Source organism: Neofelis nebulosa, chromosome 2 (assembly GCF_028018385.1).
Source record: "Neofelis nebulosa isolate mNeoNeb1 chromosome 2, mNeoNeb1.pri, whole genome shotgun sequence".
Classification (NCBI taxonomy): domain Eukaryota; kingdom Metazoa; phylum Chordata; class Mammalia; order Carnivora; family Felidae; genus Neofelis; species Neofelis nebulosa.
This window is the reverse complement of record NC_080783.1, coordinates 188864629-188883783: the sequence shown is the minus strand read 5'-3', so window position 1 is coordinate 188883783 and position 19155 is coordinate 188864629. Positions and strand designations below refer to the sequence as shown.

General features: G+C 46.9%; 1 protein-coding gene across 4 annotated transcripts; it reads left to right on the top strand.

Moving 5' to 3' along the window:
• Positions 1-253: 253 nt before the first annotated feature.
• ERMAP (erythroblast membrane associated protein (Scianna blood group)) lies at positions 254-18914 on the top strand. Of its 4 annotated transcripts, none has more exons than XM_058717781.1 (12): positions 254-472; positions 6062-6151; positions 6392-6730; positions 7005-7283; positions 9661-9777; positions 10327-10359; positions 11374-11406; positions 13175-13195; positions 13997-14017; positions 14116-14142; positions 14236-14262; positions 16351-18914. In XM_058717781.1, exons 2-12 carry the CDS (start codon positions 6067-6069, stop codon positions 17073-17075), a joined length of 1707 nt encoding a protein of 568 aa, XP_058573764.1. In that variant the 5' UTR covers positions 254-472; positions 6062-6066; the 3' UTR covers positions 17076-18914. The 4 variants fall into 4 exon arrangements, with proteins under 4 accessions (XP_058573764.1, XP_058573763.1, XP_058573766.1 ...); XM_058717780.1 differs by having other exon boundaries at positions 254-475; XM_058717783.1 differs by lacking the exon at positions 6392-6730 and having other exon boundaries at positions 254-475.
• The last annotated feature ends 241 nt before the right edge of the window (positions 18915-19155 follow it).

Here is a 19155-nt window from a genome sequence, read left to right as displayed (position 1 = left end):
AGCAAAGGGCAGCGAGCTTGTGAGAAAGAACGCGACAGGATGGAAATATATGGAAGGGAATCACTCCGCCTGGGAGGGGAAGGAGGCTTTGGGGCAAAGTTCCCTCGCAGCGGGTAGCACTGGGAGGTTCCCTCGCTTTTAGGGAGCCTCCTTTCTGCTCTGTTCCTTTATCAGGGGCGGACAGGCAGGGTGTGGCTGGTTGGTGTATATAGGAGGCAGCTAGAGGGGAGTGTGTGGGGCAGGAGAAGCCCCTGGCTGAGGGCTGAGGGCTGAGGCCTGAGGCCTGAGGCCTGAGGGCTGAGGCCTGAGGGCTGAGGGCTGAGAATAAAAGATGAACTCTTTCCCAGGCTCACCTCAGCCCTACCTGATGCTCCTGCCTGAAGCCTGATCTCCGTGGATGGACGGAGGGAGCGTTCCCAGCTTGGAGACTCCAGGTCTGCTGGTGAGGGACAAAGGGCCCCTGATTCCAAAGGTGGTGAGTCCTCCCTCTCTCTCCTCTTCATTCTCCTTAGTCCTTTGACTTTCTCGGGATCCTCAAGTTTGTTGGAGAAACTGTCCCCTTTCTCCTTACTCACAAGTACATTTTAGAAGACAAAATGGGGCAAGTGGAAATAAGCATAAAAGGATGAGGGACAAGGGGGCTGGATGGGTTTTGTCTAAAGATTCTCACTGAAGTAATCTTGTTATCATTATTATTACAGCTGTCATGTATTTAGTCCTTCTTATTAGCCAGGTCCTATGCTCTGTGCATCTAGACCAATCATTTGTAGATTTGAGGAGTCTTCTTAGCCTGCTTGGGGTTGTCAAGGGAACTTCCCATGCGTGGTTTTTTGTGTTTGTTTGTTTTGTTTTTTCTGATTTAGAAGGTTTTGGAATTAAACTCTTTAAAACTTAAACGTAAAATAAATAAAGAAATAAATAAAACTTAAACGTAAATGGGTGCCTGGGGACAACATATTTCCAACACGTGTAGTAGAAAGAAAATTGTTGCTATGTGAAGAATTTTGCAAACCGTTAAAGAGACAGATGCCCACATAAAAAAATGGACAAAGTATTTAGATAACTGACAAAGTCCAAATAATAAGTAATCAAAAAAATATAAATTAAAACAAAACACCATTAATTCTTTTAAAAGAGATACCATTTGGGGTACTTGGATGGCTCAGTCAGTTCAGTGCCCGACTTCAGCTCACGGTTCGTGGGTTTGGGCCCCGTGTGGGGCGCTGTGCTGACAGCTCAGAGCCTGAAGCCCGTTTCAGATTCTGTGTCTCCCTCTCTCTCTCTGCCCCTCACGCACTCACACCTTGTCTCTCTGTCTTTCAAAGTATGAATAAAAACATTAACAAGTTTTTTACATAAATAAAAAATAAAAGAGATACCATTTTGCTACTCATTAAAATAACAAAGATTCTTTTAAAAACATGAAGCCATGTGATGGCAATCTTGTGGGGAAACAAGCAATTTCCTCACTTCGGTAAACTGATATGACCTTTCTAGAAGGCAATTTGGCAGTGCAAATTAAAAGTCTCTCTATTTTAAAGATGGGAACCTCAAGGCCTAAGAATTTAAGTGACTTGCTTAAAGTTACAAAGTCAACAGTTAGGGACTAAACCAAGATTAGGGCTCAGACTTCTAACTCTGGCCCTCCAGGTCTTATCTGGTAGTGATGCTTAATACAGCAATGTGTTGGAAAACAACCTAAACATCCTACAATATAGATTTACTTTAAAAATTCTCGAATATCCATGATATCCGTGGCACATAAGTCATTAAAAGAATATTTGATGGTATGGGAAAATGCACATAATGTAGTGGTTAGGGAACATGACAGATATCAGCAGCATATATGGTATGGTCCAATTTTTAAAAAAAAAGTTATATACATGCATGGAAAAAAATTTGACGGAATATATCTCTGGGTGGAGAGATTTCAGATGATTTAAAAATTTTAGGGGCACCTAAGTGGCTCAGTCGATTGAGCATCGACTTTGGCTCAAGTCATGATCTCATGGTTTGTGAGTTCAAGCCCCACACTGGGCTCACTGCTGTCATTGCAGGGTCTGCTTCGGATCCTCTGTCCCCCTCTCTGCCCCTCCCACATTCGCCCTTGCTCTCTCTCTGTCTTGAAAATAACATTTAAAAAAATGTACACTTAAAAAATAAATTTGGGGCGCCTGGGTGGCGCAGTCGGTTAAGCGTCCGACTTTAGCCAGGTCACGATCTCGCGGTCCGTGAGTTCGAGCCCCGCGTCGGGCTCTGGGCTGATGGCTCGGAGCCTGGAGCCTGTTTCCGATTCTGTGTCTCCCTCTCTCTCTGCCCCTCCCCCGTTCATGCTCTGTCTCTCTCTGTCCCAAAAATAAATAAAAAACGTTGAAAAAAAAAATTAAAAAAAAAAAAATTTAAAAATTTTACCTATTTTTTTTTTATAATTTCCAGATTTTCTACGGGATAGAAAAAGCAGTATATTTTATTTAATAAAAACTTTTTAAAAATGGCTGAAATGCCATGGGGCTCTTCTGGATGTGAGCTGGAGCTGGCTGACTGGCAGGTGACTGTCAGGGCAGGAAACACTCATCCCAGAGGGCAAGTGTGAGGGGCTCACAGAGTCTAAGAGAATTTATAGCCACGACCAGGGAAGATAGGAAAGATGGCTTTTAGTTCCTTGAAGTTGGATAAGTACAAAGCAAAAGTTAAAGTTCAGGTATAGGAATGAAAAAATACCTAATTAGATTAACAATGTGTTTGGAGGACCTGCTGTACTATGGGGGACTCACAGCAGAGGTAGTACCCAGAGAGCCGGTGATGGAGGATTCCCAAGCACTGTCTGTTCACCCTTTTATACTTTCAGTCTTTTCCTTCTACTCTGTCCCCCTTCTACCATCTTTTGCTTCTCCTCCCGATCCTACTTCGGTTTCTTCTCTCCATCTGACTTGGAAACGTACATTGAATACCCTGGTTCTCCTTCAGCACCGCTCTGCCCTCTGAAGGCTCTCAAAATTACAATCTGACTAATCTGACTAATCCTGCTCTTCATAATTTTGTAAATGTAGGCATCAAGTTTCCAAATTAAGTTATTTCTAGCAAAGAACTGCAAGACAAACAGTCGATATATAATTTTTCCTTTTCATAGTATACTGGAGTTAGAAAAGCTCCATCTATGGGGCGCCTGGGTGGCTCAGTCGGTTAAGAAAAGCTCCATCTAATCAAAATCCCTTAATAAGTGTATTTATTTTTTGCTAAATTTAGTTTTGTGTTATGTCTTTTTATTATTTTATTATGCTTTATTAATAAGTTAGGAAATAGAGATGAGAAAAAATTGTCTATATTTCCAACACCTTAATTTTAATGTTTTTAGTGTTTATTTATTTTTGAGAGAGACAGACTGTAAGTGGGGAAGGGGCAGAGAGAGAGGGAGACAGAATCTGAAGCAGGCTCCAGGCTCTGAGCTGTCAACACAGGGCTTGAACTCATGAACTGTGAGATCATGACCTGAGCCAAGTTTGGATGCTTAACTGACTGAGCCACGCACGTGCCCCACCAACACCTTAATTATCAATATTCATATTTTATAGGACTTCCTCTCAACTCCTTTCTTACACACTCTTTAGTTATAATCATTGTAAATATGTTATTTTGTATTTTGATTTTAACACATCATTATTAGTTTGAAACTAATCATTTGAAACACAGGCTTGATGAACCATAATTTACTTAGTCATTTCCTTATTGATGTACCTATAGATAGTCCAGTTTTTCACTTTTATAAACATACTGCTGAGATCATGTGACCTTTTATATTTAAGATTCTTTTCTTAGAATAGATTTCTTTTTTTTTTTTTTTTTTTTAATTTTTTTTTTCAACGTTTTTTATTTATTTTTGGGACAGAGAGAGACAGAGCATGAACGGGGGAGGGGCAGAGAGAGAGGGAGACACAGAATCGGAAACAGGCTCCAGGCTCCGAGCCATCAGCCCAGAGCCTGACGCGGGGCTCGAACTCACGGACCGCGAGATAGTGACCTGGCTGAAGTCGGACGCTTAACCGACTGCGCCACCCAGGCGCCCCTCTTAGAATAGATTTCCAGAATATTTCTTACTGAATCAAAGGCAAATACATTTCTTTTTTTTTAACGTTTTATTTATTTTTGAGAGACAGAGAGACATAGAGTGTAAGTGGGGGAGGGGCAGAGAGAGAGGGAGACACAGAATCCGAAGCAAGCTCCAGGTTCTGAGCTGTCAGCACAGAGCCCAACGTGGGGCTAGAACTCACGAACTGCAAGATCATGACCTGAGCTGAAGGTGGATGCTTAACCGACTGAGCTATCCAGGCGCCCCCAAGTAACATTTCTTTACCTCTCGTTCCTTCCCAATTTACAATGAATTCAGCAAATGTAAGTGAATCTCCTATTTTCAAGACAGGAGACTCAGGGCCTAAGAGTTTAAGTGATTTGCTCAAAGTTATAGGGTCACATAGTCAGTTAGGGACCAAGACAAGACTGAAACCAAGGCATCTGACTCCAGCCCTCAGTTCGCTAGGTCTACTAGCTTTTCTTTTACCATTTGGCTTTATTTAGCCTTAGATTCTTGGGAATTTTCCCATTGGCTTACTCTTTGCTCTTCTCAGATGAGATTATGCATGAAAGTCACATCTTTAATAAAAAAAGCTAAGACCTTACTTTACACTCGTCACCCTCTACCCAACAACAGAATACACACTTTAAAAAAAAGACACATGAAATATGTGTCTCCTTTGCCTAACTTCTCTATTCAGTTTCTGAGTAGCTGGTAACCTGTGGGAAAGTGGGTGGGATAGAGGGGGGGAAAATGTCCTAATTGTCATCCTAACCTCAGTGTGTCCTAGTGCTGTGTTGCCATTTGCAACCCTAGGGGATTAGAGATGGATATTACATGCGTCGTGACTGAAAAACAAAAACAAACGAAACAAAGACAACCCTAAAGCAGTGTGCTGTTTGCCATGAGAGAAACAGAACTGGAAATTCGTTCAAAGCTTAAGTTCATCCTCCGTTTTTCCTCCTCCCTTTGATGGCCCCACCTCCTCCAAGTCTCTTTTTGCCCTATTCCAAGACCTTCCGGGACCTGACCTGAGGACTTCTACAAAAACCCTCCTCTTTAGAAAGGATTTGAAATCTTGGGGAGAATTCAAGAGACATTATCTCTTCCCTGGAGTGTTTTTTACCTTTAAACTTCATCCCCGGTTGTGGCATGAAAAGGTTTGGTTCCCGCGAAAGGAATTTCAGGCAGTCGCAAGTAGGTGGGGAGAGTTTTATCGTAGGGAATCCTCTAGGGTGTCCTTTTGGTTAATGCGCAAGGTGCATTTAGTAATAACTAAACTGTGGTTAATGCACAAGGTGATTTAGTAATAACAACTACAGCACTTTTATTGAGCACTTTTTCTGCCGGGCATTTGCGGCAAGTGCTTTCCATGCATTATCTCCTTGCATCTGGGAAGAAGCTCCCCCCTTTATAGATTAAGCACTGGAGGCCCACAGATTTTAAACAATATTCCCAGGGACACGGAGCTAGTACATGAATGGAGCTAGGACTTGAATCCGCTGTGCATGGAAGAGCAACTGTGGAAGGGCCAGCAACAGGCCCTTGCCAAGCCTGGCTTGAGACACTAAATGCTAGAAGAAGCCTGTATTCTGGTGTGCACCTGGTTAGTTCTGGGTGTAAGTTCTTGTTTCTCCAGACCCCTGCCTATGCCTTCGAAATCACACTCAGTGTCTCAGCCTCCCTGTCACCATGGCCCTCAGTCATGGCTTCCATGTTGAGCACTTACGTCCTCCAATCCTCACAATAATCCTGCAAGGAGGCACAGTTATTATACCCACTTTAAAGATGGAGAAGCAGAGCCTCGGTCACAAGGTTACTCAGAGAAGTTAAGTCACGAGTATCCACGGAGGTAAGTAGCCAAGCTGGGCTGTGGGATTCCAGAGTGCTTGCTGTGCGGCTCGTGCCTGCGCCCCCACCTCCTCCATTGTCCCCGTTCCCTCATCAAGCTCACCAGCCCTTTCTGGTGTCTCCCTGTGTCTGTCCTCCTAGTTCGGATGGAGATGGCAAGCTCCTCGGGCGCCTGGCTCTCCGGCTGCCTCGTGGCACTCGTGTTCCTCTGCCTGCCCATGCGTGTGCCAGGTAGGAGTTTGTGAACCTCTTCCCGTGTCCGGGACGTCTGCGGAAGGACACCCAAGCGCAAGGGGGCCTTATTTCTTCTCGCGTTCACTTCTCCCCCCCACCCCCCCCCCCCACCCAGTCCTCTCCCAGGCCCTTCCCAGGCCCTGCCCTTCCCCAAGACGTCCCCTACGTCCATGGCACGGCTCCTGCGCTCCCATTCCTCCCAGACGCCCTTGTCCCTTTTTTGTCCGCACCGCACAGGGGACACCGGCAACTTCCACCTGGCCCCGCTAGGGGGCACAGCCGAGCTGCCCTGCCCGCTCGCCCTGTGGCCGGTCACCGTGCCCACCGCGGTGACGTGGCTGCGGTCCCCACACCCGGACCGCTCCCAGGCGGTGCACGTGTTCCGGGACGGGAAAGACCGGGAGGAAGGCGTGATGCCGGAGTACAAGGGGCGAACGGCCATGCGGAGGGACGCCCGAGAGGGGAGCGTCAGCCTGGAGATCCGCCAGGTCCGGCTGGAGGACCGAGGGCAGTACCGATGCCAGGTCCAGATCGGAAACCTGACTCGAGAGGGCACCGTGACCCTGCAGGTGGCTGGTTAGTCATTGTCCAAGGGGGACTGAGGTGCCCCCGAGATCTGAATCGTGGGGTGCAGTTACCCTAGGGGCGGATTGGAGAAGGTATGAGGATGAAGCCAGAGACTGTCTCACCCCGTGGGGAGGAGGATGAAGGTGGGGAGAGGGTGGGCATGCACGTGCCGTGAGCAGCCCCTGCTGCCCCCCCACCCCGGAGACCGTGGGAAGGGGGGGAGGGCTCCCGCGGGGACCGCGCCCCCACGGCCAGGCGTCTCTGTTCCCTGTCTCCCTCCCAGTTGTAGGCTCCGACCCTTACATCCACGTGAAGGGCTACGACGCTGGATGGATCCATCTGGTGTGCAGGTCGGCGGGATGGTTCCCAAAGCCTTGGGCCGAGTGGAGAGACCCTCAGGGCAGGGTGCTTCTATCGCTGTCGGAGGCCCATTCCCTGGAAGCTGGGCTCTTCCGGACAGCGGTATCCAGCAGAGTCAGGGACAGCACGCTCGGGAACGTGTCCTGCACCTTCCGCAACTTGGCCCTTGGCCAAGAGAAGACGGCAGCCATGGTCATAGCAGGTAAAAGCTGGGGCCGTAAATGGGCTTGAAGCCTCTGGTGAAAACTCCTACCTTAGTGGAAACCTTATAAAGAATTTTCACATTTTTTTAAATTCTAAGAGTAACACATGTTTGCAGCAGAAAACTTGAAAAAAAAAAACGAGGAACATTTTAAAGAAACCAACAAATGGCCTATAATGTCATAAATTAGAGAGAACTACTAACGTAAAAAAAAAAATGTATTTTGAGAGAGAGAGAGAGCACAAGCAGGGGGAGGGGGTGAGGGAGAGGAGAGAGAGAAACCCAAGCAGGCTCCATGCTGTCAGCACAGAGCCCGATGCGGGGCTGGATCCCAGGAACCATGAGATCATGACCTGAGCGGAAATCAAGAGCCCAACGCTTAAGGGACTGAGCCACCCCAGGGGCCCTGGGGCATTTCTTTCAAGACTGTCTTGTGTGCGTGTATCTCTGAATGCGTATGTTTTTGCACGTATGTAATTTTCTACCTGGTGTCTTCTTCCTTTCCACTTCTAATGTCATGAGCATTTTCCGCCCATGTCCTTCAGTAGTTCTCTGCAACGTGACCTTTAAGGGCTACATAGTGCTTCATTGTGTGGTTATGACTGAATAAAATTAATCGAAGCCCTATTTCTGGACATCTGGATGGTTTCTAATTTTTCCTCCTATTATAATGAGTGGTGCAGTGGACACCTTTGCACATATTTTGGCAAGTGACTGATTATTTTCTTAGAATGTGTTTCTAGAAGTAGAATTGAGGGGTTAAAGGGGTATGAACCTTTTAAAGATCCTTGAGACATGGAGGCCATGTGGCAGAGCAGAGTGGTTTTAGAGCCCAGAAAGATAGACTGTGGCCTAGGGTCCCGAGTAAGCAAGGGTAATGACCTCTGCCCCCTCCCTTCTCTTACTACTGCCACTGCCTCTCACTGAGTGCTAAGTGCTTTACCTGCCTATCCCTTTCTTTATTTAAACAAAAATTTTTAATGTTTATTTATTTTTGAGAGAGAGAGAGAGAGAGAGATCTGGGGAGGGGCAGAAAGAGAGGGAGATATAGAATCTGAAGTAGGCTACAGGCTGAGTTGTCAGCACAGAGCCCAGTGCAGGGTTCAAACTCACAAACTGCAAGATCATGACCTGAGCCGAAGTCGGAGGCTTAACCGACTGAGCCACCCAGATGCCCCTATTTATTTATTGTTTAATTAAAAAAAATTTTTTTTAGATGTTTTATTTATTTCTGAGACAGAGAGAGACAGAGCATGAGCAGGGGAGGGGCAGAGAGAGAGGGAGACACAGAATCTGAAGCAGGCTCCAGGCTCTGAGCTGTCAGCACAGAGCCCGTCGTGGGGCTCGAACTCACGAACCGCGAGATCGTGACCTGAGCCGAAGTCGGATGTTCAACTGACTGAGCCACCCAGGCGCCCAATTGTTTAATTTTTTTAAGTTTATTTATTTTGAGAGAGAGAGAGAGAGAGAGAGAGAGAGCAAGAGAGCAGGGGAGGGGCAGAGAGAGAGGGAGAGAAATAATCCCAAGCAGGCTCTGCCCTGTCAGCACAGAGCTCGATGTGGAGCTGGAACTCAGGAACCGTGAGATCATGACCTGAGCCAAAACCAAGAGTCAGATGCTTAACTGACTGAGCCACCCAGGTGCCCCATGATCCTTTTAAATCTCCCAACAACCCAGTGGAACGAGGATTATTATCATCTCTATTTTACAGATGGTAAGCCAGGCTTGGGGAGGCTCAGTCTCTCGCTCAGGGTCACATAATGTTGAGTGAGGTCTTGCATCCAGCCCAGGCTCTCCACCACTTGTGACGGAGCCTCTTCTGCTCTTTTTTTCTTCTTTCCTTTCTCCTTTCTTCCTGCCTAGGCTTTAATCTACTGCTGTAGCACCCCGGAATCTGTTCTGCCCCTGCTGCTAGGGCTCAGGGCAAAGATGTCACTGACTGTTGTTTCACTTGACAGGGAGGCAGGTGGGTACTCATGAGAAGACTGGAGATGGCCCCTGAGGAAGCACCTCCTATCCTCCAAAGTCCCCAGATAATGGTTTCATATAAGGCAGCATGAGGTTGTGGTTGAAAGGCTGAGTTTAACCCACTGTCTTCGGGCGGGAGCATCAACACCACTCCTAAGAGTGGTATCTCTTTATCTTTATCTTTATCTTTATCTTTATCTTTATCTTTATCTTTATCTTTAAAGTATCTCACTTTAAAGTTGTCCCTGGGTCATTCAGGGTTGGAGTTACTGACAGAAGCAAAGACACTCACCTGTCTTGGCCGGAGGTCTCTCCCTAAACTTGATGGAGACGGTTGGGATGTGCCTGAGCCGCCTGCCATCTGAAGTGGGGCCCTTTGAGGGTGGTCATTGGTGGTTTCTGTTTCAGCCCCATCTCCAGGGAAGATCTCCTCCTCAGCAATGGCTCTTGCTGTGATCCTGCCTTTCCTGGGGCTTCTCATCATGGCAGGCGTTTGCCTCATTTGGAAGCAAAAAAGATCCAAAGGTAACTAAGTGGTAAGGGAGTCCCGGCCGAGACTGAGAAGTGGGACTGAGGCTTCTCTAGGAAATGGCAGGGAGGAAGTAGATGTGGACATGAGTTATCCCTAGGTTGCAGACCCTGCAAGCTGGCTGAGAGCAAACTGGTAGAGCCATGCTGGGGGACTCACATTGCAGAGAGGGTCAAAGAAACTGCAGAAAACTCCTGGGCAGAGCTGTGAATTCTCATCTCCTGATAAATTAGGAAAATACTGATCATGCCAGTCTTCTAATTAATTAAGAAATGCAGTGCTATCCATTAGATAAAACCCCTGTGAATGTGGTTGAATTTCATAGGATCTCGGGGTCACAAAGGATCCTGAAAGTCATATAAGGCAACACTCCTTTCCCCATCTGATGGTTTGAAGATCCTCTAATCCTTTCAAATAGTCACACACCCACAGGGACGAGGAGCAAAGTCCTACTCAGGCAGCTTGCGTGGGCCATCTTTGGACAACCCTGCCTACTAGAAAAAGTCCTTCCTTTAACTGAGCTGACACATCTTTCTTTCTTCCAGAGAATCTTCTCTATGAACAGGTGGTGGAGGTAGGTAAGTGTCTTGAGCTTGGTGGGGATGTTACTGTGTTTTATTGGTTTTGTGCTCCCAGTGACCACTGATTTAAATTGTGCACCTGAAAGTCCCAACATCTGATGTCCTGGTGGCAGGGGCGGTGGGGGGTCTATACCTGCCATTTCCAGTTTTTGCAGACTCTTACTTGTCGCAGCTTGCCTTCCAGTGTGTTTGGTGGTTTTTGTATGTGAACTCATTCCTTGGTCTTGCTCTCCACTCCTGTGGGAGTCATGTAGATCTAACGTGGGGGAAGCTTTTATTCGTTCAACAATTAGTAATTGTCTCCGAAGCACCCCAGACCATACTGGAGGCTGGGGACACAATGGCGAGTAAAAACACACACAGTCTGTGCCTTCTTGGGGCGTTCAGTCTAATCAAGGAAATATATGTGAATGAAATGATTATACAAACAAATTGTGCACAGATGCCACGAGAGGGAGTTCTAAGGGTTGTAAAGACTGTAACCAGGAGGAACCAACCAAGCTTCAGGGACAGGAGGGGGGGCCCCTGAGGAAGTGATGTGTGATCTGGAAGACAGGCGGTCTGGAGGGAAGAGGGAATAGAAAACCATGTGCAGCAGAAGGAACAGCATGTGAAAGAAACAAAATGTGGAAATGAGGCCAAAGATGACAGCGGATGAGGCTGTGGACTTGGCAGGGGTCAGCCCAGGTGACGCCCTGTAGATCACGTGAAGGGTTTTGGTCTTTCCTATCAGAGCAGTGGTAAAGCAGTGAACCGGGCAATCCTGGCCAGAATTGTGCTTCGAGAAGCTCTCTCCAGCTGCAGTGTTGAGAAAGGACCAGAGGGAGCAATGGGACAAGATGTGGGGGCAGGTTGGGGGGCACCACTTCTGTCATCCAGATGAGAGATGGTGAGGGCCTGGGTCAGGGAGGTGGAGGTGGAGACAGGGAGGTTCAAGAGCAGGTGAACTCAATAGGCATCGGGAACCTTCAGAGTAACGGCACAGAATCTCATTTACTTTTCTTTCTCTAGAAAATCTTCTCTCAGACCACGCAAAAGAAAAAGGTAATTATATGTGTAGAATAAAGAGTAGGGAACAAATAACAAGGAATATATTCTTTCTATTTCTACATGAATGCTGACAGTCTATGATACATACTTTATACACACACACACACACACACACACACACACACATTTTCCATTAGTATTATTGGAATTCACTTTCCAATATCAAGGGGTTACAGGGCCGGTGGCCATGGTGAGGGGGTGCATTTGATCAGCATTCACGGGTCTGGATTGGCCTGAGGTCCCTACACCAGCCTTTCTGTCAATCATTGAAAAAGAAGGTCTATTTACTATTTAGAAAGGTACTATTATGGTCATGCGGGATGTATGAAAAATCTGAGGAATCCATACAACTTTTGCACCGAGAGAGGCGGTATCATACGATGGGAGGGTCACAGGCTCTGGAGTCAGCGACTGGGTCAGTGATACCTGGCTCAGATCACTGCTCTGCCGCTTACGGCCTTAGACAAGGCACTTAACTGCTCTGAGCTTCAGTTTTCTCGTCTGTAAAGTGGGGACAGTAAGTCCCCTCACCTGATTGTTTTCAGGACTCAAATAGACAAAACTTCTTATTACAAAGCCTGGTACTCCTTTTTCTTCCTGCCATTTCATCTCCATTAATCGAGTGTCTGCTGTAAGCCACTGAGCATAAAAGTTAGACACTCAGGGCACAAACAAACAGGCACAAAGCTTCCCTTAAGCTCTTGCTGGGAAGACAAGTCACTGGACCAGAAATGGCGATTTCAACATCTCCTCTCCTCCCTGCTTACATCTCCTCCAAGGCGATGGAAGTGTGGGTGCGTGCACAACTCAGGGATGCTATGGCTGCTCTGTTCAAGAGCGGAAGGAACGGTGGTGTAGTGGGGCTGACCTCTGATTGGGAGCCAGACAGATGTGGGTTGGAATCCTGCCTCCTCGGCCACTTACTAGCCTGGTCACCTGGGCAAATTTCCACCTCCCTCTGAACCTCAGACAACTACTCTATAAAATGGGGATACTAATTGTATGCACCTCACATGGTGGAGGGGGTTCAGTGCCCACCTCGTTATGAGAACAGGACACAATAAATGGAGACTGTTAGTAGTGGGAGTAGTAAAAATCAACCATAAGCTCCTTGGGGGCTGTATTGTATTCGGTTTCACTGCCCAAGGGCCTAATGCCTAACACATGCCCCGCCCTTAGCACAGGGCCTGGTAGTGAACTCGAACGAACGAACGTGTAACTTTAGTTCTCTGGCAAGGCCAGTGCTAGGAGAAAATGTGGGCTGGATGGCGCCTCCAGAAAAGCCACAAGCACAGTAGTCTCAGGAGCTTACAGTTTATGTCCCGAGACCTGGGATCTCCAAATTTACCAATCTCTCTGCAGTTCTTCAGGGGAGTTACTGTCGAGAACAATACGAGCCAACAAGCCAATGCTATAGGCCTCCCGCTGGACACCATAGCTGTTATAAACAGTAGGTTATAGAAGGAGAGCAAGGGACACACCCGTGTACACACAGTCACAAACGTACAGAAACACTCAGACAGAAAGAGAAAAGGAGCCGGGCAAAAAGGGAGAAGTTCTGGGCAGCCTGGGTCACTGGGGAAAGTGGCGCCGCCAGGTTCACGGGTCTGAGCTTTGAGAGATGTGACTGGATTAGGGGCCGACAGGATGGTCATCGCCCCCTTCACTGTAGGGGACGGAGCCATGAGCCTTCCCGGTTGCGTCCCAGGGATAAAGTGGCCACACGTGTTCACTTGTGCCTTTTTCTGTTTGTTTGTTTTAGGAAGGCTCCATAAAGTGCTCAGTAAGTTCCGCTCCTCACCTGTGGCGCAAACCTCCTTCTGCTGACATCTTTGCTCTAGGATGAGTGTCTCAGTTTCACTCGTTGGGGCAGAAGAGGGGGGCAAGGGTACTTGAGGCCCTGGGGGCTGGGGATATACTGGCTCCCACAGCCCGCTTTTCTCAACTCTTCCCTGTTCCTCTTTCCCACATAACTCTTATCTGCTCTCTATGCGGGAACCGTCTTACCGGGAAGAGCTGTACCTCCCAAAGGGGAATCCTCCTGGAAGACCCCCTTTGATCACCTAGGGGGGACATTCCCTTAGGTGGGATCCAAAGCGTGTGCGTCCTCTTTAAAGTGAACGTGTGGAGAAGTGGGTCTCCGCCACTTCACGAACGAGAACCTCTTTGTAACAAAAAACGTCTTCAGGCACGTGACATGTCTATTTTATTTTACACTGAGGAAACATACAGAAGAAAATCTAGTGGAAATTTGGTGATAGTTTCAAGTGAACTGATATTTTAGGCTTCTCCTGCAACATCTACAAATGTTGATGTTGTCGTGACCTGTGTGTAGAAGATGTGTTATTACTTGGTCTGCCGGGAAGTTGTGGGGGGCCGCAGGAATTTGGTGACCCTCTGCGGTGTCTCTGGGGCGCGATGGCCCACGGCTGGGGCCCCGCTGCTCTTGCCGGCCCCATCACCGGGGAAGCTCAGGGCATTGCTCTCCAGGATCTCATGTGGGGGTGTGGCTGGGATGGGACCGCAGCATTCTGGGCAGGTCGACGCCCTTGTTCTGATTGGTCCAACTGTTTTTCTTCTTTAGAGACCCTCCGGAATGAACTGAGTAAGTGTCCCATGTGCTTATGACTCCTGTATCACCTTGTCTCCTGTGGATTCTGTGTTTCCAGTGATAGCTCACCCCCTGGTTTCTTCTTTTATTAGAGTTGAAGAGAGCTGCAGCGAACTCAGGTGAGGTACACTTTCCCTGCATTTGACGCCCAAGCCCCAAGACTTCCCCGTTTCTCTGTCCTTAAACTCAGGCATCCCCTTTACGTCTTCCAGGCTGGAGGAGGGCCCGGCTACACTTTGGTAAGTCACGCCAGCCAAATCATCCACATTTCAGAGCCCATTGCTCTGGTCCTGAGGAATTCAGACTGTCATTTAGAACTTTGTAAAAATCAAATCTGATTGTCTGCTTATCAGTTTTGAAAAATCTTTGTGATTTTGGGGTTCACATTTAGAGTTAGAAAGTCTCCCCTCTTTGTTTTGATCTTCCTATGAGTTCTCTATGAGTTTTGAGATTTATCTTAGGTTTGTTGGTTATTCACATTTCATCTTTGTGACTTGTCTGCTCCTGTCCTGTTCTGGCTACTTTTTTTTTTTTTTTTTTTAATGCTTACTTATTTTGAGAAAGAGAGACAGAGTGCCAGTGGGGAAGGGGCAGAGAGACAGGGAGACACAGAATCCGAAGCAGGCTCCAGGCTCTGAGCTTTCAGCACAGATCCCAAAATGGGGCTCGAACTCATGAACCGTGAGATCGTGACCTGAGCCGAAGTCGGACGCTTAACCGAATGAGGCACCCAGGTGCCCCGGTTCTGCCTACTTTTTGATTAGTGAGGATATTATTTCTATATAAAGCATACTAGTTCTTTGTCATGTTTTTCACAAATTATTTTTCTGACTTTTTCATTTTCATTTTACTTTCCCTATAATATTATTTTTTTATGTATGAACATTTTGTTTTTTATGGAGTCAAATTTATTCATCTTTTCCTGTATTGTCTCTTCCATGCTTTCAGGTTGGGGAGGTCCTTCCTATCCCACAGCTGGGCCAACAGCCAGCGCTCTTGTCTCTTTCCACACCCCTGCCACATCCTTCTTTCTCTGATGATCAGTTTTCTTGGGGCGTGGTGATTGAGACTCTCAGAAAAGTGAATGGGTGACGCAGAAGCTCCAACAACGCGTACTACACAAAAGTTTCGCAGGCTCATTCTAAAAGATTTGCACATCTCTTTTCATTTTATTCTGAAATAGCTTGCAATCTGTTGCTGCTGTTTTAACGAGACCTGTTATTTTCACTGCTTTGTAGTCCGTATCAGTTTTCCAGCTGCTCATCCCCCTTCTATCCACACGTCTTCCTTCAGGCAGGTCTAATAGAATCGGTGAGTTGGCACTTAAGAGAACACCAGGTCACCTTGGTTGGCACTCCAGGAGCTCACAAACTCTTCTGACATTCGAGGTCTGGCTTCCTCCCACCACCTTGACTGAGTACAGATTTCATGGATTTACTCTCCAAGAAGAGCCTGTTTTCTGTACTTGGTGAAGGAGAGAGGCTCACTGTGACTCTTATAGTCCACAATTTTAAGGAAGAATCCTTTTGAATCCTTTTCTCTATCCTAACATTTAGCAATAGTAATTATAAGCAATAATTTTATTTTTTTAATGTTTACTTATTTTTGAGAGACAGAGAGAGACAGATGATGAGCAGGGGAGGGGAAGAGAGAGAGGGAGACACAGAATCTGAAGCAGGCTCCAGGCTCTGAGCTGTCAGCACAGAGCCCGATGTGGGGCTTGAACCCACGAACTGTGAGATCATGACCTGAGACGAAGTCAGATGCTTAACCGACAGAGCCACCCGGGTGCCCCATTTTAGCTACCAAAATGAGCACCACACCCTCACTGTGTGAACTCGGCACTATCTCATGCATTAGTTCCTCAAATCTGTACAACAGCCCTACTCCCATTTTACAGAGGAAGGAACTAAAGTTGGGAGATAAACAACAAGCCCGAGATCACATAACCAGCGAGTGGCAGAGCTGGGACATCCTAGCTGGCTACTGGATCTAACATCAAAGCCCATGTTTATCATACATTAGATTCCTTTGGAACATCGAAGACAAAGGCAGTATTTCCTAAGGATTAAGGCAGCTTCACAGATGATGAAATACTTTTTCCTCTTTCACTTAATACACCGCCAACAGATCTGAGGGACTGGAAGACAGTTTTCTTTGGTTCTAGTACTTATAGGGGAGGGAGAACCATGGACTCAAATAGGCCAAGGACAGTGGTCACAGCCTAGGGATTATCTTTCCCTCCAAAGCTACCCAAAGATCCCAAAGATCTCAGGGGATCTGAGACCTTGTCTTCCCCACCCTCACCTGTCGGTGACTCTCTGCAGTGGCAGTGACCCTGGACCCGGACACAGCACATCCCAAACTCATGCTGTCTGAGGACCGGAGACATGTGAAACTTGGAGAAAGAAAGCAGCCTGTGCCCGACGGCCCCCAGAGATTTGACTTTGTCGTCAGCGTCCTGGGAGCTGAGTACTTCACGGCGGGCTGTCACTACTGGGAGGTGTTCGTGGGAGATAAGACCAAATGGGCCCTGGGGGTGTGTAGCGAGTCTGTGGGCAGGAAGGGCAAGGTCACCGCCACGCCGGCCAATGGACACTGGCTTGTAAGACAGAGTAGTGAGAAGAAGTATGAAGCTCTCACATCCCCGCAGACCATCCTGCGCCTGAAAGAGCCCCCACAGTGTGTGGGGGTTTTCCTAGACTATGAAGCTGGAGTCATTTCCTTCTACAATGTGACCAGCAGATCCCACATCTTTACTTTCACCCACAGTTTCTCTGGCCCCCTTCGCCCTTTCTTCGAGCCTTGCCTTCATGATGGAGGGAAAAATACAGCGCCTCTAATCATTTGCTCGGAACTCCAGAAATCAGAGCCATCAACTGTCCCCGAGCCAGAAGAAAAAGGCCATGCTAATGGAGACATGGCCATGAAGGTGGACCCTTCCTTGCTCCCCCCTCAAGCACCGGAGCTTTCCCCACTCAGGGATATGATCCTGCCCTGGCCTTCTGACATTGGCCCTGCCCTTCAGGGGCTCAAAGTTCCTTCTTTTTAGGGCTGTGCCTCATTATCTGCCCCCCCGAAGGTCCGGCACCGGGCCCTGCATTTTAGGCTGCCGGCCCAACACCTGATTCTGAAACATCTCATCTCCTTTCCCCAAATCTAGACCTTGTGATTTCTGTTCATATCACCTTCCTCCCAGGACTCAGTTCTAAACTCTGTCATCCTTCTGGAGACTTAAAGTTCCCACTGTCCTGGAAGAATTCTTGAAAACCAGACGAACAATCACATTAAGTTTAGGTGGTGATGGTGAATGTGTGTCACCAAGATACAGGTGTTCTCTACTCGAGGGGCTATTTATAGAGGAACTTCACTCTACTTTAGCTTGCTCTTGGCCTCTTAGTCATGAAGTAATGGTGCCCAGTCCCTGACTTTTCTCTGATCCCCTCCAGAATGGCGTTTCTTCTTTTCTCAGGGCAGGCCTCTAGCTCCCAAAGTCAGCTTTTTAAAAGTAAACATGTTTTGGGTCACACACTCTTCCTTCTTTCTTCTGGAACAGGGGGGTAGGTCAGCTAGAGGGATAAAACAGGCCATCCTTTCTTTTCTATTTCCTTGATGCTTTTTTGCAGCATAGTGTCCTGACATCCAGAGCTAATGTACATGTTTTCAAAGCTAACTTACCTATTGATGATAACCAGGTATAAGAATTTTAAATGAGGTAGCCATAATCCCAAAAAGACTGCAGAGTACAATCACGGAGCTGGGACACACAGCTTCAAACACAGCAGCCCAGCTGTGTGTGTGACCTTGAAAAAACAGCCATGGATGAGTTCGTCTGTTACCCTGGCCCTTTTGAATCTCCTCCCGGGATTTAGAGAGGCCCAGCCAGAAAAACGGTAGTTTTAACCACAAAGGTAGAGGCATTTTTTTTCCTATAAGACCATCATTCTGGTAGACTTGACTACTTGTGTGGCAAACAGCCTCTTAGGTCAGAGAGTATTGGTTTCAAATAGGAAGTCAGTAGACCATGTGTGAGGATAAAATAATGAGCCTCATTTTTTGGTGTGGATTGCAGAAAGAAGCCTATTCACTTTCAAGTCACTCCACAAAGGTGATCTGGCCTCTTTGTGGAGGTACTGGCTATCAGTTTGCAGATGAGCACACAGTTCTACCCAACAGAAACTAGATCTTTCTGTCAGAAGTTCTCTCTGTTGGTGCTTATAATAGTTAGGGTCCTCCAGAGAAAAATGTATTTGTGTTATCTTTACACGTATAAAGAGATTTATTACAAGGAATTGTCTCATATGATTATGGAGGCTGGCACTTTCCAAGATCTATCTGCAGGGTTTGTCAGCAAGTCAGAGACCCAGGGGAGCCAATGGTGTAGTTCCAGTTTCAAGGCTGATAGGCCTGAGACCCAGGAAGAACCAATATTTCCATTTGAGTCCGAAAGTAGGAAAAAGGTGGATGTTCCAGGCTGAAGACTGTCAGGCCAGAAGAATTCTCTCTTACTAGGAGAGGGTCAGCTTTTTGGTTCTATTCGGGCCTTCAACTGATTGGATGGGGCAGGCCCACATTAGGGACAGCACTCTGCTTTACTCACTCTACCAATTTAAATGTTAATCTCATCCGAAAACACCCTTCCAGAAACAGAATAATGTTTGACCAAATATATGGGCACCCTGTAGCCTGGTCAAGTTGACATATAAAGTTAACTATCACAGTGCATGGGTGAAATTTTCTGTTTGTTTTTGTACATGAACGAGAAGTTGTGGGGAAAGGCTTTGGACTGGTAACAGACAAGCACATTATGGGATTGGTTTTTGAACAACCTTGAATTCACCCAAGCAAGCTTTAACCACAGTTAGAAATAAAGCCACAGTTTTATTTCTGATCTGCCTTCTCAGTATTTTATTTATATCAATTTATAAGCAATAGTGTGTGTGTAGGATTTATATTTCACTCACTCATATTCAGTTTCAAACATACTTTCCTGAATATCCTAATCTAATTCCCATTGTTCACACTGGCTGCACCCAAGAGAATTTACCAGCCGGAAGAGAACTGACATTGTGGAAGCAGAAGCTTTAACTCATTTAATCCTTAGAACAATTCTGCCAGGGATTTTATGGGGG

Coding starts and splice junctions, on each gene's coding strand:
- ERMAP (XM_058717781.1), top strand. CDS start 6,067: ATGGAGATGGCAAGCTCCTCGGGCGCCTGGCTCTCCGGCTGCCTCGTG. Junction 7,284..9,660: donor GGCAGCCATGGTCATAGCAG/GTAAAAGCTGGG, acceptor TTTCTGTTTCAG/CCCCATCTCCAGGGAAGATC. Junction 10,360..11,373: donor TGAACAGGTGGTGGAGGTAG/GTAAGTGTCTTG, acceptor TTCTTTCTCTAG/AAAATCTTCTCTCAGACCAC.